Source organism: Arabidopsis thaliana, chromosome 2, assembly GCF_000001735.4.
Source record: "Arabidopsis thaliana chromosome 2, partial sequence".
Taxonomy (NCBI): domain Eukaryota; kingdom Viridiplantae; phylum Streptophyta; class Magnoliopsida; order Brassicales; family Brassicaceae; genus Arabidopsis; species Arabidopsis thaliana.
In genome coordinates this window covers 8,733,124-8,760,478 of record NC_003071.7, presented here as the reverse complement: position 1 = coordinate 8,760,478, position 27,355 = coordinate 8,733,124, and the positions used below count along the sequence as shown (strand labels likewise).

Here is a 27,355-nt window from a genome sequence, read left to right as displayed (position 1 = left end):
CAATAAGGCAACTAACGCCCAAAAAAGAAACGGTTTTGTCGATGTGACGGTAGCAAACGGCCACCAGTTTTGTCGTTTCGATGTGCGTGGCCACCACGCGCATACGAAACCGCGTCGGTGTTCGCTAACGCCATCATCATCGCCTTTTTTTTTTTTTTTTTTTTGCCTTTCTCCGAAAGCAGTCTCACTACGGCAACACACTACCCTACGCCCCCTTCCCACCATCAGCATTAAATTCTCTCTCTCTCTTCGCTTCTTCTGGTTTCGAATTCACTTTACTCTCTTCGCTTCCAATCTCTCTCTACCACTCTGATACCTTCGCCGGAGAAGAAGCTCTCGTTCTCTCTATCGTCGGAGAAGCTCTCGTTCTCTGCTTCCCTGCTCTGTACAGATCTCGAGCCGCATTTCGTGGATCTGTCAAAATCGCGTTAAAACCTACTCGCTTCTCTCTAACCCTAGGGTTTTTGAATTTTTTTCGGGACGAGGGAGAAATCAATGTCTGTGAAGCTTTGAGGAAGCTATATGGTTACACCTTTGGTTCTGGTTAGTCTTCGTTTTGATCGGCGGAGAGTGTTCGCCGAGGCTTGGTGTCTCCGTTATTGACTAATGGTGGTTTTTGATTTGAGATAAGAGATGCGGAACTTTGCGATGCTTCTGCTGTTAATTCTTCTTCTTCACTCTCTCGCCTCGTTTCCTATATGCTTTGGTATGAACTAGTTAACAAATTTCTTTTCCCCTTTTCAAATTTAGGAAACGATTTTGATAGGAGAAATTAACCTTTAGTTAAGTTGCTCTTACTTTGACAGCTCAAGATTAGTTGGTGGTCTATCTATATTTAGAATTGTTTATTGGATTTAGATATATTTAGAAGCTAATTTTGGTTATGTACAAAGTAAGCAAAAGAGTTTAGATTATTTAAGTTTGGAATCTGTGATTGTGAAGCGTGAGAGTGAAGATCAAGTCCTCACGTTTTGTGCCTTAATTGGCACACAACCTTTTAATAGCTAGAATGCACATAGATCTTACTCTTTCTTTTCTGAGTATCTTGAGGAAATATCGATTTTGTGTGACATTCTCTTGGCCAAATTTTATCCTCTACAGTTGGCATTATACTTTTAAACCCAAGAGAGGAGGATGGAGTATGCATACTATTAGAAACATTCTATTTTTTCGAAACTTTTCACTGCTATGAATATTCGACATGTGTAGAAAGAATCTATAGATGACTTATCAGCTTGCTTTATCATTTGCAGCTCGGTTATTTCCGATGAGTTTGCCATTTACCCGATCAAAGGCGCATCAAATGCATTTCTTTCATCCTTATCTTAATCCATCAGTTGCTCCTACACCTTCACCAGGTCAGTAAGGGAATCCTATTTGTCACCTAAACATAGTGTCATTATGTTTCTGTCTAGGAGTATTCATTGTTCATTGTCTTTCCCTTTTTAGCTTTTTCCCCCAACCCAAGTCGCATTCCACCACTAAGGCACAAGGGTCATCACCGTCATCGTCGCTGGCATTTAAGACGCAATGCCACTGCAGTGTCACCTTCGTCACATGGTAGTTCTTTTGCTTCTTGTTGGTTATCCTGCGTCCTATTATAGTGGCAACGATAATGTTTTATATGAATACTTTTTCTTCAGACTTCAGTTGATAAATCAAGCGTAGTAACTACTTTTTCCTGTGTATTTCCGGCTTTCCTTTTGATAGACTGTCAGCAGACATGTGTGGAGCCTCTCACTTCAACTCCCTTTGGTTCACCTTGTGGTTGTGTCTTCCCCATGAAAGTTCAGCTTCTACTAAGTGTCGCACCTTTTTCTATTTTCCCCGTGACCAACGAGTTAGAAATTGAGGTTGCTGCTGGAACATACTTGGAACAAAGCCAAGTGAAAATAATGGGTGCCAGTGCCGACAGTGAAAATCAAGGGAAAACAGTGGTGGATATTAACCTTGTTCCACTTGGGGAAAAGTTCGACAACACTACAGCAACACTTATTTATCAGAGATTCCGGCACAAGAAAGTACCTCTAAATGAGACTGTTTTTGGTGATTATGAGGTTACGCACATAAGTTATCCAGGTAAACTGATTTCATTCAGATGCAAGTTTCTACTTTTTTTTTGTTTTATTTCAAAGTTTGAACTTCTTAACCTTGCTTCAGGAATTCCTTCTTCTTCGCCAAATGGAGATGTTACTGGAGATGCTCCAGGAGGCCTTCCAATTCCGATCAATGCAACAACTTTTGCCAACAAAAGCCAGGGAATAGGTTTTAGAACGATTGCAATTATTGCGTTGTCAGGTTTTGTCCTCATTCTGGTTTTGGTTGGAGCTATTTCTATAATCGTGAAATGGAAGAAAATTGGGAAGTCATCTAATGCTGTTGGTCCGGCTTTGGCTCCATCGATTAACAAAAGGCCTGGTAATTTTCACCCTCTGACTTCTTAACGCTTCTATAGCTTTAAAAGAACCTGTTTCTGAAAAATTTATTCGCCTTGCAGGTGCTGGATCTATGTTTTCCAGTAGCGCCAGAAGCTCAGGCTCAGATTCTTTGATGTCTTCCATGGCTACATGTGCTTTATCAGTTAAGACCTTCACACTCTCCGAGCTTGAGAAGGCTACTGATAGATTCAGTGCCAAGAGGGTTTTGGGCGAGGGCGGATTTGGTCGTGTTTATCAGGGGAGTATGGAAGATGGAACTGAGGTTGCAGTGAAACTGCTAACTAGGGACAATCAGAATCGAGACCGTGAATTTATTGCCGAAGTCGAGATGCTAAGCCGTTTGCACCACCGCAATCTTGTGAAACTGATTGGAATATGCATTGAAGGTCGTACACGTTGCTTGATTTATGAGCTCGTCCACAATGGGAGTGTTGAGTCCCACTTACACGGTGACATATTCTTTTCTCTGCACTTTTAATAACAATATATCCCAATTATATCCATCACTTCTCGTTGCATCACCACCTAAAACCTGGCTTTCCGGTTGTTGACAAAACAGAAGGAACGCTTGATTGGGATGCGCGGTTGAAGATTGCACTTGGAGCAGCGAGAGGACTGGCTTATCTCCATGAAGATTCAAATCCCCGAGTAATCCACCGTGATTTCAAGGCTAGCAATGTTCTCCTAGAAGATGACTTTACCCCAAAAGTCTCAGACTTTGGACTGGCAAGAGAAGCAACCGAAGGAAGTCAACATATTTCAACTCGAGTCATGGGGACCTTTGGGTAAAATTTCTTTCCAACTCAAATATGATGAATACAGACACTCTGGACTTACAGTGACTACCCTGGAAATAATTTCAGGTACGTGGCTCCTGAGTATGCAATGACGGGGCATCTCCTTGTTAAAAGCGATGTCTATAGTTATGGTGTAGTTCTACTAGAGCTTCTAACCGGTAGAAGACCAGTAGACATGTCTCAACCTTCGGGAGAGGAAAACCTTGTGACATGGGCGAGACCCTTACTAGCCAACAGAGAGGGCCTGGAGCAACTGGTGGACCCTGCATTGGCTGGAACCTACAACTTTGATGACATGGCGAAAGTGGCTGCGATTGCCTCCATGTGCGTCCACCAAGAGGTCTCACACAGACCATTCATGGGTGAAGTTGTGCAGGCACTAAAACTTATATACAACGATGCAGATGAGACCTGTGGTGATTATTGCAGCCAAAAGGACTCATCAGTACCAGACTCTGCTGACTTCAAAGGCGATCTGGCTCCTTCGGATAGCAGCTGGTGGAATTTGACACCTCGGTTAAGGTATGGTCAAGCTTCGTCGTTCATAACAATGGATTATAGCTCAGGACCACTAGAGGACATGGAGAACCGGCCTCACTCTGCCTCTAGCATTCCAAGAGTAGGAGGTCTTATTCTACCAAACAGATCAGGTCCGTTAAGACCCATGCGTAGTAGAAGAAACTTCTTTAGACTGAGAGGAAGCATGAGCGAACACGGTGGACCGTCGTCGTCTAGACATCTCTGGTCCGGCAATGGTGACTGGCTCTGAGAAACCAGAAAATGTACAGTGAAGAAAAGGGAAAAGGAGGCTCACAAACTCTTGAGCTGCATGGTTAGGTTCTGGTTAATCCGGCCAGGTTCGGTTCATCTGGGTAAAGATTTCCGGTTTGATTTCTTTTAGGAGCTGTTTGTTGTTATGATTATCCTCAATAGAGATTTAATTGTTTGTTTTTGCGAGGATGCAAAAGCACAGGGAGGGTTGTATTTTGAAGGACGCCTGTATTTAGTTCTCTCCTTTTCTCTCTCACCCACAAAAAAACATTTTTATATATTTTATTTTAGTGAAGTTAGTAATTACCTAATTTTTTTTAGTTTTTCAAGTTCCTAAGAAATTTGGCTTTTGGTCATCGTTGTTAAGTTTCCGGTTTTCTGAATTTACATCCGAAATATTTTTTGGTTAAATAAAATTCTGGCTTGAGAGTAATTGGCTGGTGAATGGTAACAAGTCACTTGGTCAAAGCTGTTGTAATTCTTTTCTAATTTCTAGTATCTTCTGTAGATTGGACACAATGACATGGATTGTTGATCTTTAAAGTCGTAGAGTATAATTTGATATGTTTGTCTTTCTTCCTCCATATCTTCTTAATTCCTCCTTCCACTTCAGCCAAACCGAAGCTTGCTTTCGAGTTTCTGAGTCTTCTTCATTTTGTTATACAACACAGTCTAAAGAAAGAAAATCTGTAGGCCCAATAAACACAAAAATCGATTTATGGGCTAAGCAAACAACGGTCACAGTGGCTGAGTAAACGGAAGAGAAAAAAATATTTTAAAATTTTGAATTTAAAATTAATAAGGTCTTATTGGGCCTACATTATGAAACCTATCTAATCTCTCGAGATATAACAGTTGAGGACAAAACGCTAAAATCCGTTTGCGTTTGGTTTATATTGGCAAAAGCAAAATAATTTTTAATCGAGGAATATGTAGGAACGTCCGATTTAAGTATCTGACTGATCAGATCAACGTGACCAAACGAACCATGAAATGAATGCTACTGGAACCCAAAGTAAAGAACAAAGAAACTAGAATTGCTAGTTAGTATTCATAATATTAATAGTTAGTTTTTTAAGAAGTTAATTTTTTTTAATTGCTAAATATTTTTAATCAATAGTTAGTTTTTTTTCTTATATTATCAATTAAATATTTATTAAAATTTTCAAAATTACCGTGCAAAATTTATACTAAAAAATTATATACTCAATTGTTTTTCATATTACTTTCTTATGAAACTCATATCGTCATATGTATTGAGTTTAATTGTAATGATTTATTTTCTAATGAAAATAAGGAGTTAATATTTTCCAATTGATATGTATATGTGACGTATGAGCGAACAAAAAAGAAGAAGAAAATATATTTGTGGTTATATAGAAAAGAAAAATGTTACAAAAAATGGATTGTACCGAAGACAAAACCTCATGAGTCACTTAAGTAGAGAGAGAAACCAACTGAGCCAACATATCATTCCGAGTTTTGTTTTTTGTGTCTAAACCATAATTTCATGTTTGTGTTGTGTGAAAGCCATGGAAGCCGGCGGGAGCAAAACCAAGAAATGAGTTGCTTGCTACAAGAGGTACAATTCTTATAGAGAATATGTTTTTCACATCAAGATTGCGTTCCATTCGATTCATCAGCCTTAGTGTGGGGTTTGCTTCAAACATTGTAAATCATTCGAATCTGTTCGAGAACACCTTCACGGTATGGCTTGAGCTTATATGATCTTCTTGTTCTCTGTTTTTTTGTTGGGTTGGTGTTTGATTGATGATTATTTTGAACAATGTCAGTTCCGAACCATCCCTCTCGACCATTCAAAGAAAAATGCAAAACCATTTTCGCTGAAAAAGGGTGTGAACTTTGTCTTCAAGTCTTTGTGGAAGCCACTGCTAGGGATGAGCATATGAAAGAGTGTCTCATGTCTTCACCACCTCCTATCCAAAATGCTTCTAGTGCAAGTGGCACACGCGTGATGAGTCTGTGCATATCTAATTTTAGAAAAAACTATTTTGACTCTAGTGGATACAAAGATGTTTTTAACATTATACACTGTTAAAATTGAGTTTTTTTCAATGACTTTATCGAAAACATATTGCGTTCTATAATATTAATCAAAGATAAAATCCTAATAAAACGTAAATATATAACAATTTCTTTTTTTAATGAATAGTCTATAACTTTTCTTAAAATATAAGACTAGTATGTATCATGCTCATAAGATGGAAATAAAAACATGTTAAAATATTAAAGAAATTATAAACTGAATTGGCTTTAGTGGTTATTTAAATTTCAATTAAATTTATTTGATTTAAAAAAAAAGAAAATCTTCTAAATTAAATTGGCTTTAACGGTTATTTAAATTTTGATTGACTCAATTCATCTACAATTATTTTTTAAGAAATTTTATAATTTACAATTTTTTTTTTTTGCCTAGCCGTATCGGTTAGGGTCATGTTGATCTTTAAAATATAAATTTTTATTTGTACGGACCGAGATCAAATATATGCGGGTTTTGCAGACTAACCCAATTGACATGCATATTTGTTCCAATAATTATGTTTGTTCTTTGGATCTTCTAAACTTAATCACTTAGTATAATAATAAAGACCAAGCAGAAACAAAATTTATAGCAAAAATAAAACAAGAATGATTGAAAAAAACAATAGCAATTTAAACAAACCACAAAAGTTTTGTTCTTTCATCCCAATACATAAAAATCTATCAAAAAGTGAAACTAACACCGGCTTTTTCAGTTTCACTATTGTTTTCTAATCATATAGCAGCAAAAGATATAAATATAAACCATGTTCACCGGCAAGTAACATCGACACATGGAAGTGACAAAAAAAATTGTAATAATTATTGCTTAAGTCTCAAGTATGTGGTGAAGGTGTCGCTTAATCACTTAATTTTTTTGTTGTATTTGATTTATCTTCGTATTGTTTACGGAAAAAAAAAAGAAGCCTTTGTTCAAAAAAAAAAAAAAAAAAATGCCAAAAAAATCTCACATGTAATTTCGATTAAATAAACAAATGAACACAAAGTTTACAATTCAAAAGGACCTCACCACAGTTGTTGACTTGTTGTAATATGTTTTTCTAATTTCGTGTACATATTATTAGTATAAAACGTGGAAGGTTTATGTAGGCAAGTGGTTTAAGTTAAACCACCAATTAACCAGACACTTTGGCACCTGATGTTCAATCTCTTTCAATAATCGAATCCAAATGTATGGCTTACTAACTTTCTGAGTAGGTGTAGAGAAACCATATTTATAAATAAAACTATTATATAAGACACTATTTATGAATTTTCATTTTCGAAATCAAAAGACAAACTTTCTAAAAAGTTAAATAAATTTAAGGCACATAGTATTTTTTTTTTTAATTAGTAAAGAAAAATCTAACTCAATTTAATGCTAATAAAGTAGAAAATTAACAAAGCACCTTAATACTATTAATCTTAAAATTAACTATTTTCACTATTATTAACATATATTTTTAAATAACTTGAGTGTTTTAGCTATCATATACTATAAATCATGAATAGATTATAATATATTCTTATAAAATAAATGATCTAATATTAACTCAATTTCTTTCTAACATATATTTTCTAATATTTAACATTTCCATTAAATCAAGTCACATTTTATCATTTCATAGGTTCACTGAGATTTTTTACTAAAAAATTAATGACATAAAGAAAATTTCACTTCTGAATAAGCATTTAGAAATGTCTAATTAGTTTAATTAAAATGATGTGAATATGACGTTTCACATAAGAGTTTAGAGACAATAACTTGATAAGTTAGAGTGTATAAGGGAAAAGTTATCAACTTTAAGTAAAAGAAGCAAAAGATGGAAAAAACAAAAGAATTTGATAATTTCGTCTTTGTTAAATTTGGATTTTCCCATTTTATCTCTAGAAAATAACAAAAGTGATTAGAATCAGAATAGGTATTTTTGGAATTTACTGTTAATTAATACTAAATTACCCTTTTAATATTTTTTTGGTAGTAAATTACCCTTTAATTACTTTACTCTAGAAAGACTAATTTATTCACAGAAGTAGAAAAAGAGAAGAAATTAAAAGAAAACAGCAAAAAATAGGTGAAAACTATATAAGAGGAAGAGAAGATTTATGATTTCTTCATTAGCAATTTGTTTTGTTGTCAAAGGGTTTTAATTTAAAAGCTTTTCACACATACATATATCTCTCAACTCTCTCTATAAGATACAAATCTCTTTCTCTGAGAATCCTATTATTTGCATTCACACTCTGAGTCACATTGAACTTCGTCTCTAGCTCAAGCAAGTGAATGATTCTTTGTTGCTACAGGAATCTATCTCTTGGGTTTCTGATTTGATTCATCTCCGGTGAAAATGGTACTTTTAAATTTCTGGGTTTATCAACCGTTTTAATTCCATTGTAGCGTTTCTTTCGTTTTGTTTTACTTAAAGTTTTGATTTTTGTTGTTGTTGCAAACGGCAAATGTGTTAACTTTTGATACTTTCTTCCAAATTTTGTGTGTGTTTGCTTCTTCTGGGTTTCATTTAATTATGCTCTGTCGTTGATACAGAGATTGAACATGGTCTTTAAGGTTTTCTCATTTGTTGCTTTCATGGTTATTATTAAATTCTCTATATTCAGATATCAAATTTTGTGGGGTCTTAGTTCTTGGACCATAAGACTCTAAACTAGACTATTGAATGCTGTTTCTGTCCTCTCACATAGTTTGAGAAGTTTTTATATTTATAAAATGGTATGTAATTGATTGGTGGTTGTTGTTCAGGCTTGTTCTACAGTTAAAGTTGGCTCGATTGTTTGGGTGCAAGATCCAGAGGAGGCATGGATAGATGGTGAAGTTGTTGAGGTTAATGGAGAAGATATAAAGGTCCAATGTACCTCAGGGAAGACGGTATGTATAACCGAATTTAGTTATACTTTCCCGATGCTTAAGGATGGAATCTGTATATGTTTAATGAGATTGTTTCTCATACTTCTGTTGATTTTTTTTTCAGGTTGTTGCCAAAGGTTCAAATACATATCCAAAAGATATGGAAGTTCCTCCTTCTGGAGTGGATGATATGACAACACTAGCGTATTTACATGAACCAGGAGTCCTACAAAATTTGAAATCAAGATATTATATAGATGAAATATATGTGAGTCTCCTTCTGTTCGCTGGTTTTTCTTTTTTTTTTTTCAATTTGCTCTGTAAGATTGGCCTAAAAATTGCTTTCTTTTTGCTTACTAGACATACACAGGAAATATATTGATTGCTGTAAACCCTTTTAAACAACTACCGAATCTTTACAATGACCATATGATGGCACAATATAAAGGAGCCGCTTTGGGAGAATTGAGTCCCCATCCGTTTGCAGTTGCGGATGCAGCTTACAGGTGCTTGCCATTCAACTTTGAAGTTTTTCTCTTGTTCCATTCATCATTGGTGGATTTCTGTTTTGACATTTTTGTTTTCTGTTTGTATAGACAAATGATTAATGAGGGAATTAGTCAATCAATCTTAGTAAGTGGTGAAAGTGGAGCAGGGAAGACTGAGACTGCTAAAATGCTTATGAAATATCTAGCGAAAATGGGAGGTCGAGCTGTTTCTGACAGAAGGACTGTCGAAGATCAAGTTTTGGAGGTAACTAATGGCAAATAGTTTATTATAGACCTTGTGGATTGTCAAAGACAGGATTTCTAGAGTTTAGTGAAAGATTATTCTTTGACATGAATGGTTTGTGTGCAGTCCAATCCTGTTTTAGAAGCATTTGGAAATGCAAAAACCGTCAAGAACAACAATTCAAGGTGAATGTAACACACACACACGCATACAAACTCACAAATTTTCATCATTTCTTGTACTCACCATCCATTGACCAAATATTTCATCACCTTTTCATCTGGACAATCATTATCATGTTGCAGTCGATTTGGTAAATTCGTGGAGATTCAGTTCGATCAAAGGGGAAGGATATCAGGAGCTGCTATCAGGACGTATTTGCTAGAGAGATCACGGGTTTGCCAAGTGTCAGATCCCGAGAGAAACTATCACTGTTTTTACATGCTTTGTGCTGCACCCCCAGAGGTACATATGGCTTTTCTTTCTTTTCTAACATGCCAGAGTTGTTAGAGATTCTTCTATCTGGAAGATTTGATATATCCATCAATCAGGATTACACTATCCACGACTAACTATTTTGATAAATAGTAAAAAAATCCATTTATCTTTAGTCTCTTGTATCCCTTGTTCCCATTTACTGAAAGTTTGAAAACTGCATTGAAATTTGGCAGTGTTTTCTAAGCCCAAATCTCTGAAACTATGTCCTGATGCTTCTCATTTTCCTTTTATTATTTGACAGGACAAAAGAAAACTAAAGTTGAACGATCCAACAGAATTCCGTTATCTGAATCAATCTCATTGTATTAAGTTAGACGGGGTGGATGATTCAAAGGAGTACACTAAAACTCGAGAAGCAATGGGAATTGTTGGGATAAATTTAGAGGAACAGGTAGTTTTCTTACCCTTCTCCTAGTAAAAATGGTGATATTGGTATATGAGTGTATTTTATATCACTTTCTTGTCAGGAAGCAATATTTCGAGTTGTAGCAGCTATTCTTCATCTAGGTAACATAGAATTTGCAATAGGAGAAGAACCAGACTCCTCAGTTCCAACTGATGAGTCTAAGAAATACCTGAAGATTGCGGCTGAGCTTTTCATGTGTGTAACTAACTGAGTTGAATTTTAATGTTAAATGCAACCTTTCTGATACTTGGTTTATTGAATATGTGATAATGTGAAAATAACTCATTCCTGATTCCATGAATTTCTGCAGGTGTGATGAGCAGGCACTGGAAGATTCTCTTTGTAAACGTATAATGGTGACACCTGAAGAAACAATTTCCAGATGTCTGGATCCAAATTCTGCGGCCCTCAGTAGAGATGCCTTGGCAAAATTTGTATACTCAAGATTGTTTGATTGGTATGTGTAGTATTTACGAGCACATTATTTCTTGCAGCTGGATGATTCTTTTTCTTGTTTCCGAAAGTTACTTTCATTACTCTTTGCTAACTTCCCTTATTGCTCTTGTAGGATCGTAAACAAGATCAATAATTCAATTGGGCAAGATCCTGACTCAAAAGACATGATTGGAGTGCTGGATATATATGGATTTGAGAGTTTTAAGACAAACAGGTGCGTAATCCGGTATGCCTTATGTTTGGTTAATGCAATAAAACCGGTTTTGTATAATACTATGGAACAAAGGCTCACATGAAACATCAGACACATGACATGAACCTTTAGTTTTGGAATGGGGTATTCTCATTGATATTACTGTATATCAAGAAAACGGGAGACTTTTAACTTTTGGAATTTTATTTATAAGACAGTGTTTGCTATTCTTAAGAATATTTACATTCTGATATGGAAGAATGGGAAAACATTTCAAGTGCATGTTGCTTTTGATGCTTACTAGTGCATGATTTTTTTCAGTTTCGAGCAATTTTGCATCAATTTGACAAATGAGAAACTTCAGCAACATTTTACTCAGGTTTGTCTGAGGCCTGCTCCTTCTGATAATGTTTTTTTTTAATTCAGCCTTTCTCCATTCTTATCCATTACTTTTTCTGGGCAGCACGTCTTGAAAATGGAACAAGAAGAGTACACGAAAGAAGAAATTGAGTGGAGCCAAATTACTTTCCCAGATAATCGATATGTTTTGGAACTTATTGAGAAGGTAACTAGTTTCACTACGTTTTATCTGCAAGCTCTTAGTGTATAGCTTCCATTTTAAGTTAAACTCGCATGTTCATCATTGTCTTCTTACGTTTCAGAAACGTGGTGGTATTATTGCACTTCTGGACGAGGCTTGGTAAGCCTAAGAGCTTCAATTGCTATTATTCCGCATATTTTGTCTCTCCGGTGATTTGAAGTTGTATACCTGTATCTTGCAGCATGTTCCCAAGATCAACACATAAAACATTTTCTCAGAAGCTGTACGAAACATTGAAAGATAACAAGTACTTTAGCAAGCCAAAATTATCTCGAACTGACTTCACAATTTGCCACTATGCTGGTGATGTGAGTAAAAACCTGTTTTAGCATTCTGAATTTATGAAATGCAATCATGTCCTGAAATACTATTTGTTTATATCCTAAAATATTGAGTTATCTTTTCAGGTCACTTACCAGACCGAGCAGTTTCTGGAAAAGAACAAAGATTATGTTGTTGCAGAGCATCAGGCTCTGCTAGGTGCTTCTAGGTGCACTTTTATTGCAGGTCTATTTCCTCCTCTAGTGGAAGATGCTAACAAACAGTCGAAGTTCTCTTCTATAGCTTCACAATTTAAGGTGCAGTGAAATGAGATAGTTTTTATGTAAAAATCGTTCGGTTCCATCACAGGATTACTAAATTAACTGTCTTACTTTTATGCAGCAACAATTGGCATCATTGATTGAAGGTCTTAATACTACTGAGCCTCACTATATTCGTTGCGTGAAGCCCAATAATCTCCTGAAGCCTTCTATCTTTGAGAACCAAAATAGCCTGCAACAGCTACGTTGTGGGGTGAGATTTACTTACTTTTTTTGTTTGTCTGTGCACATTTGCTTGTTATTACTCTGTGCGAGTTTAAAAATTCTGTATAAGCATATTTTTAGGGTGTGATGGAGACAATCAGGGTTTGCCGTGCTGGATATCCTACGCGAAAACATTTTGATGAATTCCTGGACAGATTTGGTATCCTAGATTCTGCTACTTTGGATAAGAGGTATGCCTCTCTCAATTCAGAGGTTGAAAGCTTACCCAATACTGTATTGAATTTTTTTTTCTAAACTTACGGCTTGTTCCTGCTAGTTCTGATGAGAAAGCAGCGTGCAAGAAACTTTTGGAGACAGTTGGACTCAATGGGTTCCAGGTACTTTGTGAACGTCACGTTTTGAATACTTTTCTGGCCAGACGAGCTTGGTATTTGATGTACTTGTTTTCACAGATTGGAAAGACAAAGGTTTTTCTCAAGGCTGGGCAGATGGCTGAGTTAGATGATCGGAGGACTGAGGTATTAGGAAGAGCAGCCTGCATTATCCAGTGGAAATTCCGCTCCTACCTGACCCGCCAAAGCTTTATAATGCTCCGCAACGCTGCAATAAATATACAGGCTGTGTACAGAGGTATCTAAAAGCTGTAAAGAATATAAGTTAACTTAACCATTCAGAAGAATAAATGTGAATCTTTCATTTATTATCTGCTTTGTTATCCATCATTAACAGGTCAAGTTGCTCGATATAGATTTGAGAACTTGCGCAGAGAAGCTGCTGCTTTGAAGATCCAGAGAGCTTTGCGGATCCACCTTGATAGGAAGAGGTCTTACATTGAAGCTGTTGTTACAGTTCAGTCAGGTTTGCGCGGTATGGCTGCTCGTGTCGTACTACGAAGGAAGACCAAGGCCACAACTGTGATTCAGGTGGAGAAATCTTATTATTATTGGGAAAATTAATGGAATAAAAACTGTCTCTTCCTTTTACTTTTCATCTTTGAGCTTCGCAGCCTTTTCTCACTCGTCAAAATTTCTTCTAGACTCTGATTTTTAATTTTTCATTGCATATACCAGAGCCATTGCCGTAGACTCCGGGCCGAGTTGCACTACAAGAAGCTGAAAAAAGCAGCAATTACAACACAAAGTGCATGGAGAGCAAGGCTAGCCCGTAAAGAACTGCGAAAGCTTAAGACGGTGTGCTTTTCTACCTCTCACTTCTGTCTGTGTCTGTTTATTTTTTTATGTTACAGTCTAAGCATTTCACATGGAAACTGTAACACCTCAGATAATGTTTGGTCTTTTGATGCCTTCATATCTCCTGCAGGATGCGAGGGACACTGTAGTCCTTCAAGCTGCCAAGAGTATGCTTGCGGAGAAAGTGGAAGAACTCACATGGAGACTGGACCTAGAGAAACGCATGAGGGTCAGATAAAACACAGCTCTCTATCTTTTTCAGTTTTTCACCATCCTCAAACGTTTTCTTTTCTCTTGTTCCTGGTTCAACACATCCTTCACCTGTTTTGTGGCTTTTACATTGTAGGTGGACATGGAAGTAAGTAAAGCCCAAGAAAACGCAAAACTACAATTAGCATTGGAAGAAATACAACTCCAGTTCGAGGAAACCAAGGTATCGCTCTTAAAGGAAGTGGAAGCTGCAAAAAAGACTGCAGCAATTGTTCCTGTAGTAAAGGAGGTTCCTGTTGTTGACACCGTGCTAATGGAGAAACTCACTAGTGAAAACGAAAAACTCAAGGTAGGGAATTTGCTCTGTTATGTATTTGTTTTTTTGCTTCTTACTAAGGATTTCAAAGCTGTGGAAAACAATTAAAATATTTAAATTCATATCTCTTTCATATGCAGTCCCTGGTAACTTCGCTGGAGCTGAAGATTGATGAAACAGAGAAAAAGTTTGAGGAGACAAAGAAAATTAGTGAAGAGAGGCTGAAGAAGGCTTTAGACGCTGAAAACAAAATTGATAATTTGAAGACCGCCATGCACAAGTATTCACTATTGGTCTTTTGGCTATTGAATTTTCACAGAGATATTAAGGCTTTCATTACCACTGACAGTCAACATATGTGCTTTTTCTTCATTTGCAGTCTCGAAGAGAAATTAAAGGAGGTGAAACTTGAGAATAACTTTTTGAAGGAATCTGTCTTAACCACTCCTGTTAAGACAGCATCAGGACGATTCCTTTCTACTCCATTAAAGGTAGACATGCCCAGAGAAATATTTGGATGTCTACATCTGACTCTCTCAATCATCCTAATTACAATATTGCTCGTATTTGTTTAGAACTTGCAAAATGGCCTTTTTACTAGCGAAGAAAGTCAACTCAGTGTAAATTATGTCTTTCCTTTTCTGTCTACTTTTATATGAAGTTCTGCTCCAGTTGTTTATATATCTCTAAAAGCCGTCTTTGCAGGGAGCGGAGTTTACAACACCACCAAGGATACAAGAATCAGGATCTGACACTAAGTCAAGGGGATCCCATATTGATCCTCAACATGTATGTTGTTTCGTTAAATTACTCTTTTATGTGCTTCTCATCTTTAATATATCCCCTCTTTGGTTGAAGAGAGATTTGTTGGGTTTTTTGGAAAAGGAGGATGTCGATGCCCTTATCAACTCTGTCACAAAGAATGTTGGATTCAGCCAGGGGAAGCCTGTAGCGGCATTTACCATCTACAAATGTCTTCTTCATTGGAAATCCTTTGAAGCTGAAAGAACCAATGTCTTTGATCGCCTCGTTCAAATGATTGGTTCTGCTATAAAGGTACTAAAATGGGATGCTGTCTTGTCTACGTCAGTACAAATCTGGTTTTTATCAGATTTGAATGATTAGTGATTCTTATTTTTAGGATGAAGATAACGACGCAAATTTGGCATATTGGTTATCCAATACGTCAACATTATTATTCATGCTCCAACAAAGTCTGAAATCTGGTGGAACCGGGGCCACTCCACTTCGACAGTCACCTTCCTTAGTCCGATGGATGACCAAGGTATATATACTCTTCTCTCTTTTTTTTTTCTTTTTAATCTTGTATTGATGAGTTTCTGCTCCAAAAGCTAAACAATCCTTACCTTATATTTTAACAGGGTTTCCGTTCTCCAGCGGCTGAAGCTATTCGACCAGTTGATGCCAAGGATCCAGCTTTGCATTTCAAGCAGCAACTTGAAGCATATGTTGAAAAGATTTTAGGAATCATTTGGGATAACCTGAAAAAGGAGTTGAACACTGTCCTTGCTCTCTGCATCCAGGTGACATGATCCACAATGCTTCTCTACTTTCATCTTTCCTTTGTATGTATGTGTTGTAAGCTGACATGAGAGAATCTTTCTAGGCACCAAAAACATTTAAGGGGAATGCGCTAATATCTATAACCACTGCTAACTACTGGCAAGACATTATTGAAGGCCTCGATGCACTGCTAAGCACACTAAAAGAGAGCTTTGTATGTGAAACTCGTTTCCACTCACTGCTCTTATCTCTCTAAATGTCAGGAAATTCTTATGGCTTATTGTTGTTACAGGTTCCTCCGGTTCTTATCCAAAAGATATTCTCTCAGGCTTTCTCACTCATCAATGTCCAAGTATGTAACAGGTGAGAAATTGTTATTGTCTATCAATGGAATATTAAATATGCATCTCTATGATAAGCAGACTATTATCAACCTCTTCTTTCTGATCTGCAGCCTTGTCACGCGTCCAGATAACTGTTCATTTATCAATGGAGAATATCTAAAATCTGGTTTAGAAAAGTTAGAGAAATGGTGCTGCGAAACAAAAGAAGAGGTAATCCCAAGTACAGTTTCCTTTCTCTTCTTTCGTCATCGTCAATTGGGTTAATACATAACACAATATCTCTTCTGATAGTATGCTGGCTCATCCTGGGATGAACTCAAGCATACCAGACAAGCTGTTGGATTCTTGGTATGTTTTGAATTTAAGAAATGTTGTCTAAGCAAATTTACTTGAATCTTAGTAAGAGTTTGTATTTCTCACATATTTCCCCCTTGAATTTGCGTCTGCAACAGCTCATCCATAAGAAATACAACATCTCATACGACGAGATTGCAAATGATCTGTGTCCAGTAAGTCTCTCTATCAACCAACTCTTTTACCGATAACTGGAGAACTTTGACATTGTAATTATGCTTACACCATTTTACCTTCACTCAGAACCTTCAAATACAGCAGCATTTTAAACTGTGTACTCTGTACAAGGATGAAATCTACAACACAAAGAGTGTTTCCCAAGATGTAAGCTTTCTGAGGAAATAGTTCTCTTCTCTTGACATATATGAAGATCCTCTGCTCTAGTAGTTTAATGCTTGCTCATCGATCAATAGGTAATTGCAAGCATGACAGGAGTTATGACAGACAGCAGCGACTTCTTGTTAAAAGAGGATTCTAGGTAAGTGTAGCTTTGCATCATCTCTATCTTTTGCTTTTATGATCCAAAGTCATGATGACATTTATCTTTCTAGAAACTAACAAAACCGTTCCTTTTGGCCATGCACAGCAACATCATATCCTTGTCGATCGATGACTTATGTAGTTCAATGCAAGATAAGGACTTTGCCCAAGTGAAACCTGCTGAGGAACTTCTGGAAAATCCATCTTTCATATTCTTACATTAGTAAGTAATTCAGAGAAACCAAAACTGCCACCCTTCAAGAACACCATGCAAAAGCATGAAGAAGAATCTCAGAGAAAATTGCTGCGAAGAAATTTTTAGATTCGCCGATTTGTTTATTTGTTTATCATTGTAATTCTCTAATCATCCCAGAGATTTCATAAAGAGTATATGTTGTTTTGCTGGGAGTAAACAAAAAGAGACAAAGCTTGGCTAATGGATTGTTCTTGTTGGTGTTGTGCAGTCTTTCTTTCATTATTTTCGTGATTGAAATAAAAATTTATTTCTTTTTGTAATTTAGCTCTTTTTTTTGGTTGAGTCTGAGAAGTTGTCTCCACCCATTTATGGTTTGTACAAAGGAATCAAGTTAATAGAAAAAAATTGCATTATTGTATTATTGCATTTTCTCATTATTGCATTATTGTGTTAATTTAAATCTTGATTATTATTAAAACATGATTATGATTCATTTTTCCTTTTTTTGGCAGCATTTTTTCATTCTTCTGGTTTGGAAATTTTATAAGATGAGTGACCTAAAACTGGGCCTTAAATGGACTATAAATTTAGGCCCATTTATATTGAGGTGAGCCCAACAATAGTAAAAGCTAGTGTTTCGTATCAGTGTAGACAAATGGCTAATACCAGGCAAATGTTGTACCTTTGTCTCATCTCTTTCTCCTATCTCGATCGGTAATTTTACTCATTAGGGTCTCTCTGTTTCTGGGCAAATTTTCTTCATCTCCGCCGTTTTGCTTCAATACAGATTTCTGGGATTTTTTTTACCGATCAAATTTAGGTTTTCGTTTTCACTCAGAACCTTAGAAACCCTAATTTTGATACATTAGCTTTAGAGAACCTTCCATCGGATCCGTGTACAATAAAAAAGTTTGCGTTTTTTTTTTCCTTAAATCGATTGAACGTGTTTGAAGATGCCTCCAAAGCAACAACCAAAGGCTGATTTGGCGAAGAAGCAGAAACAAGTGGAAGACAAAACTTTCGGATTGAAAAACAAGAACAAGAGCAAGAATGTTCAGAAGTATGTTCAGAGTCTCAAGCAATCTGTTCAGCCTAAACCCGATGCAACTAAAGCTGCAGCTAAGGTACACGTCTCTTGAGATGAGTTTTGAGTTTTCTTCATGAATTTGAAGTTAGGAGGCTAGTGGAGTAGATTTTTTGAATATGTCTAATGAGTTAGTGTGAGAGATAAGTTCTTACCAAGAAAAATGGTTTTTTTGAGGACAGAAAAAGAAAGAGGAAGAGAAAGCGAGAGAACAGGAATTGAATGAGTTGTTCAAGGTAGCTATTAGTCAGCCCAAAGTTCCTGTAGGTATGTATGTTGAATGTTGATACTGTTTCTCTGGTTTGTTCACTTTGGTTTCGGTATTATTTATTGAATACGGTGTGTTGTTTTTGGTGATGTATCTTGGCAGGTGTGGATCCAAAGTCTATACTCTGTGAGTTTTTCAAGGCCGGGCAGTGTCAAAAGGGTTTCAAGTGCAAATTCTCTCATGATTTGAACATTCAAAGGAAGGGTGAGAAGATTGATATTTACAGTGATACGCGTGATGAAGGTATAAAAGTGTGGCACAAAGTGTCTTATATATCTATCCCTTTGGTCCTTTGGATGATGGTCATATTTTTGCCTTTTTTATATGGCTTTAGATGGAGATATGGATGAGTGGGATCAAGAGACCCTTGAAAAGGTTGTTGAATCAAAGAAAAATGAATATAATCAGAATAAGCCAACAGATATCGTAAGTTGTTTCTCTTATCTTGTGTTTCTCGGACTTTTTATTATATGCTTGTCGGGACATGCTTATCAGTTATTAGTAGCTTTTCTCTTGTTAATGCACTGTGAAAATGTCTGAACTGGTTTGTGTTCAAATATACAGCCTTTTAACGTGTATTATGTGAAGTGATGCATTAGTTTTGGTTGCACTTGCTGTGATTAACCTTTAGCTGATGTGCATTCGCCTTACGATGCGCTTCCTTTAGCTAATAGCACGGTTCATATTAAGAGCCATTAGGGTCTTAGATGTTATTATGCCTCCCGTTGTTCCCTTGTGTTTTTCTGCGCACTTGGTTCATGCCTGACAAGAACTCATGCTTTTGGTGATGTTAGTGCTAATCATAATTTTGAAATAAATGTTTCTTAACTATATACGTCTATGCTAAAAGAAATAATATCTCTGCGTCTCATCTCAATAATCATCTCATAAACTTATCCTAAACACATGAGTTATTTGTCTCGCTGAGTTTTATTGACTTGTAATTGTTTTTGTGTTTACTGAAAAATAATAGGTTTGCAAGTATTTTCTGGATGCTGTGGAAAAGAAACAGTATGGGTGGTTCTGGTCATGCCCCAATGGTGGCAAAGAGTGTCATTACAGACACGCGCTTCCTCCTGGATATGTCCTTAAATCTCAAATGAAAGCCCTCTTGGAAGAGGAGTCATCGAAGAAGCTGGCAGTTGAGGACGAAATCGAAAACGAGGTTTAAAATACTCCTCAAGTTTCCCTCATAGCTGCTAGGACCCGGTACTTGATTTGTGAGACCCATGTTTTCTTGTTCTATGTTTCAGCGTGCAAAACTGCAAACCGCAACACAAATGACTCCTGCACTATTTATGGAATGGAAGAGGAAGAAAATTGCTGAGAGAGATGCCGGTTTGGCTGCTTCTCAAGCGGAGAGAGCTAAGAACGACCGTATGAGGTAATCCCCATTCATCATTCTGTTACATATCCATCTCCAGTGTGACTCTATTTTTGTCCTTGGAAGCTGATTCATTGTGTGGATTTGTAACCTCAGTGGTCGGGAGCTGTTTCTGTCCAATGCAAGCTTGTTTGTGGATGATGCTGAGGCTTGTGAAGAATACGAGAGGGAAAGAGAGCAGGAAGAGACTGAACAAAAGGTGAGCTCTCTCTCTCTCTCTCTCTCTCTCTCTCTCTCTCTCTCTCTCTCACTCACTCATCATTTAAAACAACCAAGTCATGTTAATGGAATCTTGAGTTTTTTGCTTTTCAGGCAAAGAACAAAGAAGCAGAGGCAGGGACAAGCAAGAGTAGTGGTGATGCTGAACAGAGTTCGAAAGAAGTCAATGAAGAAGAAGAAGATGACGATGATGATGATGATGACCTAGACATGGATGAGCTGGATGAATTGGAAGCAAGCTTGTCGAAAACATCGATCCAGATTCGTGAGCCAAACGACGAAGGGTCATCTTGAAATGAAAAATGGTCTAAGAGGAAGAGGTGGAGGAGAGAAAGCACATGTTTTGTTTTTGTGTACTTTCAATAGATTGGATTTTGCAGACACAAACCCCATTTTGGGGTGTTGAATAATTTCTGTTACTGTTTTACAGTCTTAAATGGCCTCATCAAAGAACTAGTAGTATCTTTTTTGTCCAATCATTTTCATCTTTCTTTGTTGTTGTTAATTTTATCATGATGTGTAAATAAAAGGTCGTAAACTTACTAGAGAAAATAAAAACTACAGAAATGTATTAAAAACAAAGAATTTTAATCAATTCTTATGAATATTTAGTTGTTTTATTGATATTTATAAATAAAGAACAAAAAATATCGGCGATATAAAAAGAGGTAAATTAATCTGAGGGCAAAAATAAGAAAAGCATCCAATTTCGTCGGAAGAAGAAATCGCCATGGTAGCCGCAACAGTAAACCTCGCGAACATGACATGGACGTCGTTAAATTCAAATCCAGCAATCTCTTTCTCCATGTTAAGCGGAATCAGAAACTTGGGCATGTTACCTTTCAGGAGATGTCTAAAGCCGACAGTTATCGGAATCGCGTCGTGGCCACCACTCCGTTGTTCTTCTGTTAAGGCTATGTCTTCATCATCGTCTTCGTCTGGATCGACATTGGAGGAGACTGTTAAAACGACTGTGGCAGAGAACCCTGTCGTTGTTTACTCCAAAACCTGGTGCTCGTAGGTTCACTATACTTTTTGGTTCAATTAGAGGAATGGGTTTTGTTAATTTATGATCTAGTTTGTCAATATTGATACTTTTACTGGGTTTGTTCTTTTTGGTGGTGAAGATACTCGTCTCAAGTGAAGTCCTTGTTCAAGAGTCTTCAAGTTGAGCCACTGGTTGTTGAATTGGATCAACTTGGTATGCTCAATTCTTTACTTTGGTTTGCTATATGGGTCTGAGTAGTTTGCTATATTGGTTTTGATAATGTGTGTGATATTGTTTATATCGATCAAGGAAGAGCTGGTTACAAGTGCCCTAATGTTTCAGCATTTTGACTGGATGAAATTAATACTTGTTTCCAACTTCTTCTTGTTTATCTTCTGGTTCATTTGGCTGCTTGCTTGAATTGGTTTGTATGTTTTTTGATTAGATTTTGATGGAGGATTGATGATGGTTAGGGGGGTTTCTAATGGCCTAAGATAGCTTTACATTTCAGAGATTCTGTGTCTTGTTTATGTGAAAAATTTACTTCCACTGTAGTTTTCCTTGGACCAATGACTTGTTGATGAAGAATCAACGGGTAGGCTAGTACTTCTAATGGCTTAAATTTTTCAAATTGAAGATTCTTTCCTGCCTTTGAATCTTAGACAGTATGCTTCTATTTGTTAGAAACTATTATGTTGCTATCTTCTTAGTTATCTTTTCTCGTGTCAAGATTTGGTGACTTTCCAAAACCATTTGTTCTTTCTTGTCTTGTTTAGTTTCTTTGGGTAAAACATCTCTGCCTCATGATATTGGTCTGAAACATTTACAAAAGTTTTGGTGGTTTTTGGCGTTTCCAGGTTCAGAAGGGTCGCAGCTGCAGAATGTGTTGGAGAAAATTACTGGACAATACACTGTTCCCAATGTTTTCATCGGTTAGTTGTTTCATCATTTAAGCCAGTTACTAACTATACTCTGATCATTTTTCTTGATTATTTTGCCTGAAAACAAAACTATCGATAAAATCTTAGCCACTACATTTGCTATGACCATCACTTATCTAATTTTGATATCATGTTTTTGTTCATGACCAGGAGGCAAGCACATTGGTGGCTGCTCAGGTACAATCTCTCTTCCTTTCTTACCTCAACACCGAGATTTTTCTAATATGTAATTGAGATCGTCTTTGTGTATTTTGGCACCAAGATAGATAGTACTCAAGATCTTGCTCAATGTCTTGTGATTTTTCTGGTAACTTGACCTGCATATCATTATTGTTGAACAGATACATTGCAGCTGCACAATAAAGGAGAGCTGGAAGCAATTTTAGCTGAAGCCAATGGAAAAAACGGTCAGACCTAGAGATTTCTAGAGATGAAACTGGTTGGTGATTCTTCATGTTTCCTTATTGAAGTCGAGATGATTTGCTGTTTGAATTTACTGTCTATATAGAGATTTTCAATAAGAATCTTGTGTTTCTTTCTACGTACAAAAAACAGTCAATGAGTCATGCTGGGTTCTGTTACTAAACCGGAGTTGCTGAGTTTGATCCACACTACTTGGAATTTGCAATCATTTTTGGGTGGCTAAATGCATATTTGGAAATCGATCTTGAGATTGTAAAAGATAAAAGATGAATTGTTGGTTAACTTTTTGGTACATACGGTTTTGTTTAAGATTACAAACAGACGAACCGGTTTAGAGATAAACCATGTCTCTCATTTTACTTCTTCCACCTCGTCCAATGCGTAGTTGTTGGTCGATATATTCGCGTAATTCACCTTGGCGAACCGGACCACAACCGGATATCGGGTCTTCGGGTCCTGACAATTTAGACCGGAATATAAGATGAAACGATATCTAACCGTTAGATCGTTAACTTCAAAAGTAAATGCATTACCTGATCAACGGCCACAACTGATCCAACGTTCTTGTACCAGTATGATTCTTTCCTTAGAATCTTGACCTGTAAGTCCTCAAAATTGTTTATAAATTTCACAGTAGCCCTATAACTCTTAATATGTATACTAAATAGACCCAGAACTTATTGATGATACCCAGTTTAGCTCAAATATTAGTCCAATCTTCTCTACTAGCATCTAATTAAGCTTGAATTTTCTTCTACCACAAGGGTTAGTTCCTTTTAATCCTGATCTAGAGGTCCAAAAACTTCATATAAGTTTCACATTGACCCCATACTTACAAAATTATTCTAAATAGTCCAGAAACTTTATTGTAATCCAAACTTGGCTATCATCAATAAACTCAAAATTTTGAAGTATAAACATGCATCAAAGATTATGTATGAATAAGTACCTTGGATCCTCTCTTTGGGCCAATTGGAGGAGGTTTAGCCTTAGCGGCCGGAACTTTCGCCGGAGCAGCAGCAGCGGTGGTGGAAGAACTATCCGACGAGGCGGTTGCCGGAGGTGTATCTTCCGCCGCTCTGACTACTAGCCTTGAACCGAAGCTTCTCATCGGCAAGAAAGACACAATGGTGGTGCTCTTTGAAGAACCACCGCCTATTGCCGCCGGGACGTTGGCCGTGAGAATAAATCCGGTAGCTGCTGACGTCATCGCCATTTGTGTGTGATCGTTGGAAGTTGTGTGAGTGATCCGAAAAGGTGGACAAAGCTTTAGATTGTTTGGGGTTAAAAGGAATCGTTTTAAACCACTTGTGATATGACACGTGTGATCACATATCAGTATCGTCTGGATAATGTGATGACGTGGCAACCTTAGAAAATGAAATATATAATTAGAGCAAAGAATCTGTAATAAGGGTTGATTGATTTTGCCGCCAAAATTCATTTCTCATCTTCTCCGATTTCAAATTCTTATGAATCGCCATGGACGCGTGATGTGAAATCTCTCATTCTTCATCGCCTTCGTGATTATAACAGCGTTTGATCCACGATTCTGTAGAACGAATTCAGATACTCGGTGATGAGAAGAAGGAATCAGCGAACGAAAGCTGGCGAAACCCTAAATAAGACCGATCCACAAATCGGATTCAAGTTTACTGATCCTTCGAGCGCTCGAGCAAATTCAGGTATCTTACAACATATATTTCGATTTCCGTGAGTTTGTGTGTGTGTTTTAATTTTGTTTCCTTCTGGTGGTTTAGATTTGAAACGCAGGAGAAGGGTGAGTTTCGACGATGCTGATCATCGGAGTCCCTTGAACGAATCTCAGGCCGGAGGATGTAAGTGTTCGCGTCTACTTCACGTGAATAAGCGTAGAGTTTCTTAGAATGTTGAATTTGATTGAAAATCGCCTGGTATTGGTTATTTGCAGCGATTGATGCCAAGACCTCTGAGTTTGCATTCTTTAAGAAGTTAAAGTCTAATTTTGGTCACTGCTCTGAATCTTCTGATTCTAAACCATCAAATAAAGTTCAACAAATTCCTAAAACCTTCGAATCCAGAGCCAAACCAGACAAAGGTTTTTGAGCTTTTCTTTGTGATGATGATGATGATAGTGTTTGCTTGGCTTTCCCCTGGATTTTCATCTATACTGTTTCATAAACCAGGATGTGCAGGAACGGACTGCGACGATAATGGTAGATCCAAGAGCTATAGCTTCTCCACACCCATTCATAGTGCCAGACGTGGGTCGTCTATGTTACATGCCAACTTGACTCAAAGGGATAGAGGTTGCTACTTCGATTTCTTGGTGCATGTTTGTGCCACATGATAAGATCTCGTGTCTCTTATCCGGATACTTCTGTAGAATCTCTTACTGGTATTTTGGAAGTAGTGATCCATAAACATTCTTCTGATTTCTGTTGTTTATAGGAAAATGTAATGGGAGATCTTCTTCATCATTCAGTAGAGATAGGTACACAGTTCCAAGTGGTGACAATCTGAGATCTGAAAGTGGAGGTAGATGTTGGATATTCTACTTCTTACATATCAAAGAAGCAAAAGATACTAGTTAACAATTAAGAGATATGATTTTGTAGTTTGAATTATCAGGAATCAGTGAAGAGAAAGGAGATATATTCTCTGTGAAGAGAAAGAAACTGCATCAGTGGGTCAAAGATACATGGCTTACTGAAATCCCTGAGCTTACCTCAAACGGGTACACAATAGTTGTTAATTTATCCTAATCTTAATACTTGTTTCTATAATGCACTCAGAAAATAATCATTTTTCAGGCATGATTTAGTTTCTGTTCTCCTAACTCGGCTGTCCCCTGGTACGGAGGAGACACAGGTAAGCTTGATAGAATCCCTGAGTATTTGTCAATTGCTTATCTTGATCAATCCTCAGCACTTTTTTTTCCTTCTCAGCCTTCTAGGTTTTCCAAGGAGACGACGGCCAGAGTCAAAAGAAGAACGTTTGTTGAATCTCCTGGCTCAAAGTTTCTTAAGAGGTCCCATGAAAGCTATGCAGAAGTTGACCACAGTCTGCATATGGAAAGGGAGAGATTGATATCTTGGCAGGGATGGCTGGAAAATAACATTACCCCGAGGCTGCAGTATCCTCACGTTCAGAGCAGTTTCATCCCAAGAGATTCCGAAGAGATTAGCTTTCCCATCTTATATCCTAAGGAATCAGTTTATCGACCTCCACTGTTGAAACAGAAGGAGTTCCTGTCGTTTCCTGTTGAAGAAAATTTGGAGTGTTCTCCCATATCTAGCCTCCATTTCAGAAACTACAAGCCTTTTTCAATGGATTATCACAGAGGAGAAATTGGATACAGCACAGAGGACTTATCACACGAACATAGAGAGCCTTCATCTGCATTACTTCTCGAGTGGAATACTGAAACCGCAAGCACCAGAAAGACAGATGATTTTCCACTTAGTTATCACACAAGACTCATCACGTATCCAAATGCATCATCCTCATCTTTGACAGACAATCCATGGTGCTCTGACTATTCTTCATCCCATGATTTGGTTACAAGGGAGCTGTACCCTTTACCTCTGCTCTCTCATTCCATTTCAGGCAGTTTCCTCTTACCAACAACGAACCAAGCCAGCCATTTTGAGCATGATGAACTCGAGAGGTATATTATTGATGACGAAGACGTGGTTGCTGCAAACCAAGAGCTCCAGACATTTCATCACACAAACAGCTCAGATTGTTTAACCAGAGATTACACATATTATCGTAATCTTTCAAACTCTCTAGTGGATCATTGTCCTTTTAAAGTCCCTGGATGTGACATAGTATCCTTTCCATTTTCCAGCATCAGCAATTCAAATTTGTTGGAAGCGTCAAGTCCTACAACGAGTAATCGTTTTAAGTCTCATGATTGGATCCCCTTTCAGTTTCAGTCACCTCAAGTTTGGATTGATTCATAGAATGGCTATGAGCTTAAGGCAGCAAAAGAAGAACTACTCGAACCGATTGGTTGCCACAGGTCAGCATCACTCTTACTTACTCACACTGATTTTTGAAGATTGTGTGGCATGTCGTTGTTCTGCATTCCTTTAAGTAACACATTTATGTTAGAAGACATAGGTATCGATGATTTTAGATCTTGTCCGAACTACATTACTGATGAATTGATTGAAGAAGATAGATGAATGATATGATTCAAACCGACATAGACTGATTATATGGTTGAGATGTTAAAAGAATCTTTATACCAAAGTTATTCATGGGGACATTAGTAATTGGTCACCATTCTTGACGATTTCTTTGTTTCTGTTCTCTGTTTTTTGATGAACCTCTTAGACTCTTCTCAACTACCAAAGTAGTTGGAACTCATTTAAAAAAAAAATCACTAACCAGATTGAGAAAGGTGGAATTTAAAAAAAAAATGAATAATGGAAGGAATGTAATATGTAAATGCAGATATATATGGTTGGTTCTTTCATAATTGCTTCCCCCTAATCATATTAATTTGATGGTACTTTATTTCACATCAATTATCATTACTTTGAGTCTCTCCCCAATAAATTTTGTAATTATGAATTCTTTTGTGTGTATGGTCAGCTGAAAAATTGTAGTGTTTAAAGTTGTATCCGGAAGTGATTTTTCGAAAGGACTAATTTATGAGACAATATTTACTTGGCTTACACAATTTGACAAAAATTCTTTAGATTAAGATGATCACAATGCATATTCACAAACAAGAAGCTTCGGATTCCTAAAATAAAACTTCTAAAGCCTCTGCAACATAAAATTCTCCAGTTTAATATGTTTCTTGCTGTTGCAAAACTGATCCAAGACACTTGAAACGATATTTTAATGTTTATAATTTTGTCACAACAATCTTTAATA

The 27,355-nt window shown here is 37.0% G+C and overlaps 6 protein-coding genes and 1 pseudogene across 13 annotated transcripts; 6 read left to right on the top strand and 1 right to left on the bottom strand.

Annotated features, from left to right (window-relative positions):
• Positions 1-180: 180 nt before the first annotated feature.
• ALE2 (Protein kinase superfamily protein) lies at positions 181-4,627 on the top strand. The gene is made up of 8 exons (NM_179667.3): positions 181-706; positions 1,254-1,358; positions 1,450-1,560; positions 1,711-2,079; positions 2,161-2,418; positions 2,498-2,887; positions 2,998-3,223; positions 3,302-4,627. The coding sequence occupies exons 1-8, from the start codon at positions 634-636 to the stop codon at positions 4,002-4,004; spliced, it is 2,235 nt and encodes a 744-aa protein (NP_849998.1). The 5' UTR covers positions 181-633; the 3' UTR covers positions 4,005-4,627.
• Positions 4,628-5,571: 944 nt separating this feature from the next.
• AT2G20298 lies at positions 5,572-5,996 on the top strand (annotated as a pseudogene). The gene is made up of 2 exons: positions 5,572-5,712; positions 5,825-5,996.
• A 2,167-nt stretch (positions 5,997-8,163) lies between these two features.
• Positions 8,164-17,594, top strand: XIG (myosin-like protein XIG; the record flags this gene model as incomplete). 4 transcript variants are annotated; one of them, NM_001335672.1, is made up of 39 exons in its annotated part: positions 8,171-8,397; positions 8,805-8,930; positions 9,034-9,177; positions 9,270-9,415; positions 9,506-9,662; positions 9,768-9,826; positions 9,947-10,106; positions 10,381-10,530; positions 10,607-10,740; positions 10,856-11,002; positions 11,114-11,215; positions 11,516-11,573; positions 11,658-11,759; positions 11,857-11,894; positions 11,977-12,103; positions 12,203-12,373; positions 12,459-12,590; positions 12,683-12,792; positions 12,879-12,939; positions 13,015-13,192; positions 13,292-13,485; positions 13,633-13,752; positions 13,883-13,981; positions 14,099-14,311; positions 14,419-14,558; positions 14,658-14,769; positions 14,854-14,898; positions 14,984-15,067; positions 15,164-15,334; positions 15,420-15,563; positions 15,661-15,822; positions 15,906-16,016; positions 16,095-16,165; positions 16,257-16,356; positions 16,438-16,494; positions 16,599-16,655; positions 16,744-16,824; positions 16,914-16,978; positions 17,087-17,594. In NM_001335672.1, 39 exons carry the CDS (start codon positions 8,395-8,397, stop codon positions 17,202-17,204), a joined length of 4,449 nt encoding a protein of 1,482 aa, NP_001325368.1. In that variant the 3' UTR covers positions 17,205-17,594. The 4 variants fall into 4 exon arrangements, with proteins under 4 accessions (NP_001325367.1, NP_001325368.1, NP_001325369.1 ...); NM_127588.3 differs by lacking the exon at positions 8,171-8,397 and adding an exon at positions 8,601-8,636 and having other exon boundaries at positions 17,087-17,464; NM_001335674.1 differs by lacking the exon at positions 14,854-14,898 and having other exon boundaries at positions 8,164-8,397; positions 15,137-15,334; positions 17,087-17,554.
• Positions 17,595-17,828: 234 nt separating this feature from the next.
• AT2G20280 (Zinc finger C-x8-C-x5-C-x3-H type family protein) lies at positions 17,829-20,739 on the top strand. The gene is made up of 8 exons (NM_127587.3): positions 17,829-18,300; positions 18,443-18,527; positions 18,631-18,771; positions 18,863-18,954; positions 19,502-19,693; positions 19,782-19,912; positions 20,009-20,111; positions 20,225-20,739. The coding sequence occupies exons 1-8, from the start codon at positions 18,130-18,132 to the stop codon at positions 20,423-20,425; spliced, it is 1,116 nt and encodes a 371-aa protein (NP_179618.1). The 5' UTR covers positions 17,829-18,129; the 3' UTR covers positions 20,426-20,739.
• A 62-nt stretch (positions 20,740-20,801) lies between these two features.
• On the top strand, positions 20,802-22,774 carry AT2G20270 (Thioredoxin superfamily protein). Of its 2 annotated transcripts, none has more exons than NM_127586.3 (5): positions 20,802-21,148; positions 21,259-21,332; positions 21,977-22,051; positions 22,211-22,237; positions 22,402-22,774. In NM_127586.3, the coding sequence occupies exons 1-5, from the start codon at positions 20,862-20,864 to the stop codon at positions 22,476-22,478; spliced, it is 540 nt and encodes a 179-aa protein (NP_179617.1). In that variant the 5' UTR covers positions 20,802-20,861; the 3' UTR covers positions 22,479-22,774. The 2 variants fall into 2 exon arrangements, with proteins under 2 accessions (NP_179617.1, NP_001189560.1); NM_001202631.1 differs by having other exon boundaries at positions 20,819-21,148; positions 21,896-22,051; positions 22,402-22,693.
• On the bottom strand, positions 22,712-23,745 carry PSAE-2 (photosystem I subunit E-2). The gene is made up of 3 exons (NM_127585.3): positions 23,433-23,745; positions 23,017-23,082; positions 22,712-22,939 (listed from the first exon to the last, which is right to left on the bottom strand). The coding sequence occupies exons 1-3, from the start codon at positions 23,697-23,699 to the stop codon at positions 22,835-22,837; spliced, it is 438 nt and encodes a 145-aa protein (NP_179616.1). The 5' UTR covers positions 23,700-23,745; the 3' UTR covers positions 22,712-22,834.
• Positions 23,746-23,881: 136 nt separating this feature from the next.
• AT2G20250 (uncharacterized protein) lies at positions 23,882-27,194 on the top strand. Of its 3 annotated transcripts, NM_001335671.1 has the most exons (10): positions 23,902-24,168; positions 24,244-24,321; positions 24,414-24,560; positions 24,649-24,771; positions 24,914-25,000; positions 25,094-25,199; positions 25,276-25,333; positions 25,411-25,991; positions 26,072-26,236; positions 26,316-26,729. In NM_001335671.1, exons 1-9 carry the CDS (start codon positions 24,063-24,065, stop codon positions 26,112-26,114), a joined length of 1,329 nt encoding a protein of 442 aa, NP_001325242.1. In that variant the 5' UTR covers positions 23,902-24,062; the 3' UTR covers positions 26,115-26,236; positions 26,316-26,729. The 3 variants fall into 3 exon arrangements, with proteins under 3 accessions (NP_001325241.1, NP_179615.2, NP_001325242.1); NM_001335670.1 differs by having other exon boundaries at positions 23,882-24,168; positions 25,411-26,236; positions 26,316-27,194; NM_127584.3 differs by having other exon boundaries at positions 23,882-24,168; positions 25,411-27,194.
• Positions 27,195-27,355: the final 161 nt, after the last annotated feature.

Excerpts from the sequence above, each read along its gene's own strand:
- ALE2 (NM_179667.3), top strand. The coding sequence starts at position 634 with ATGCGGAACTTTGCGATGCTTCTGCTGTTAATTCTTCTTCTTCACTCT. Across the intron at positions 1,561-1,710 it reads AGTGTCACCTTCGTCACATG|ACTGTCAGCAGACATGTGTG; the intron begins GTAGTTCTTTTG and ends TCCTTTTGATAG. Across the intron at positions 2,888-2,997 it reads TGTTGAGTCCCACTTACACG|AAGGAACGCTTGATTGGGAT; the intron begins GTGACATATTCT and ends TTGACAAAACAG.
- AT2G20270 (NM_001202631.1), top strand. The coding sequence starts at position 20,862 with ATGGTAGCCGCAACAGTAAACCTCGCGAACATGACATGGACGTCGTTA. Across the intron at positions 21,333-21,895 it reads TGTTGAATTGGATCAACTTG|TTTCTTTGGGTAAAACATCT; the intron begins GTATGCTCAATT and ends TGTCTTGTTTAG. Across the intron at positions 22,238-22,401 it reads GCACATTGGTGGCTGCTCAG|ATACATTGCAGCTGCACAAT; the intron begins GTACAATCTCTC and ends ATTGTTGAACAG.
- AT2G20280 (NM_127587.3), top strand. The coding sequence starts at position 18,130 with ATGCCTCCAAAGCAACAACCAAAGGCTGATTTGGCGAAGAAGCAGAAA. Across the intron at positions 18,528-18,630 it reads TCAGCCCAAAGTTCCTGTAG|GTGTGGATCCAAAGTCTATA; the intron begins GTATGTATGTTG and ends GTATCTTGGCAG. Across the intron at positions 18,772-18,862 it reads CAGTGATACGCGTGATGAAG|ATGGAGATATGGATGAGTGG; the intron begins GTATAAAAGTGT and ends ATATGGCTTTAG.
- AT2G20250 (NM_001335670.1), top strand. The coding sequence starts at position 24,063 with ATGAGAAGAAGGAATCAGCGAACGAAAGCTGGCGAAACCCTAAATAAG. Across the intron at positions 24,169-24,243 it reads GAGCGCTCGAGCAAATTCAG|ATTTGAAACGCAGGAGAAGG; the intron begins GTATCTTACAAC and ends CTGGTGGTTTAG. Across the intron at positions 25,001-25,093 it reads TCTGAGATCTGAAAGTGGAG|GAATCAGTGAAGAGAAAGGA; the intron begins GTAGATGTTGGA and ends TTGAATTATCAG.
- PSAE-2 (NM_127585.3), bottom strand. The coding sequence starts at position 23,699 with ATGGCGATGACGTCAGCAGCTACCGGATTTATTCTCACGGCCAACGTC. Across the intron at positions 23,083-23,432 it reads GCCCAAAGAGAGGATCCAAG|GTCAAGATTCTAAGGAAAGA; the intron begins GTACTTATTCAT and ends GAGGACTTACAG. Across the intron at positions 22,940-23,016 it reads CAGTTGTGGCCGTTGATCAG|GACCCGAAGACCCGATATCC; the intron begins GTAATGCATTTA and ends CTAAATTGTCAG.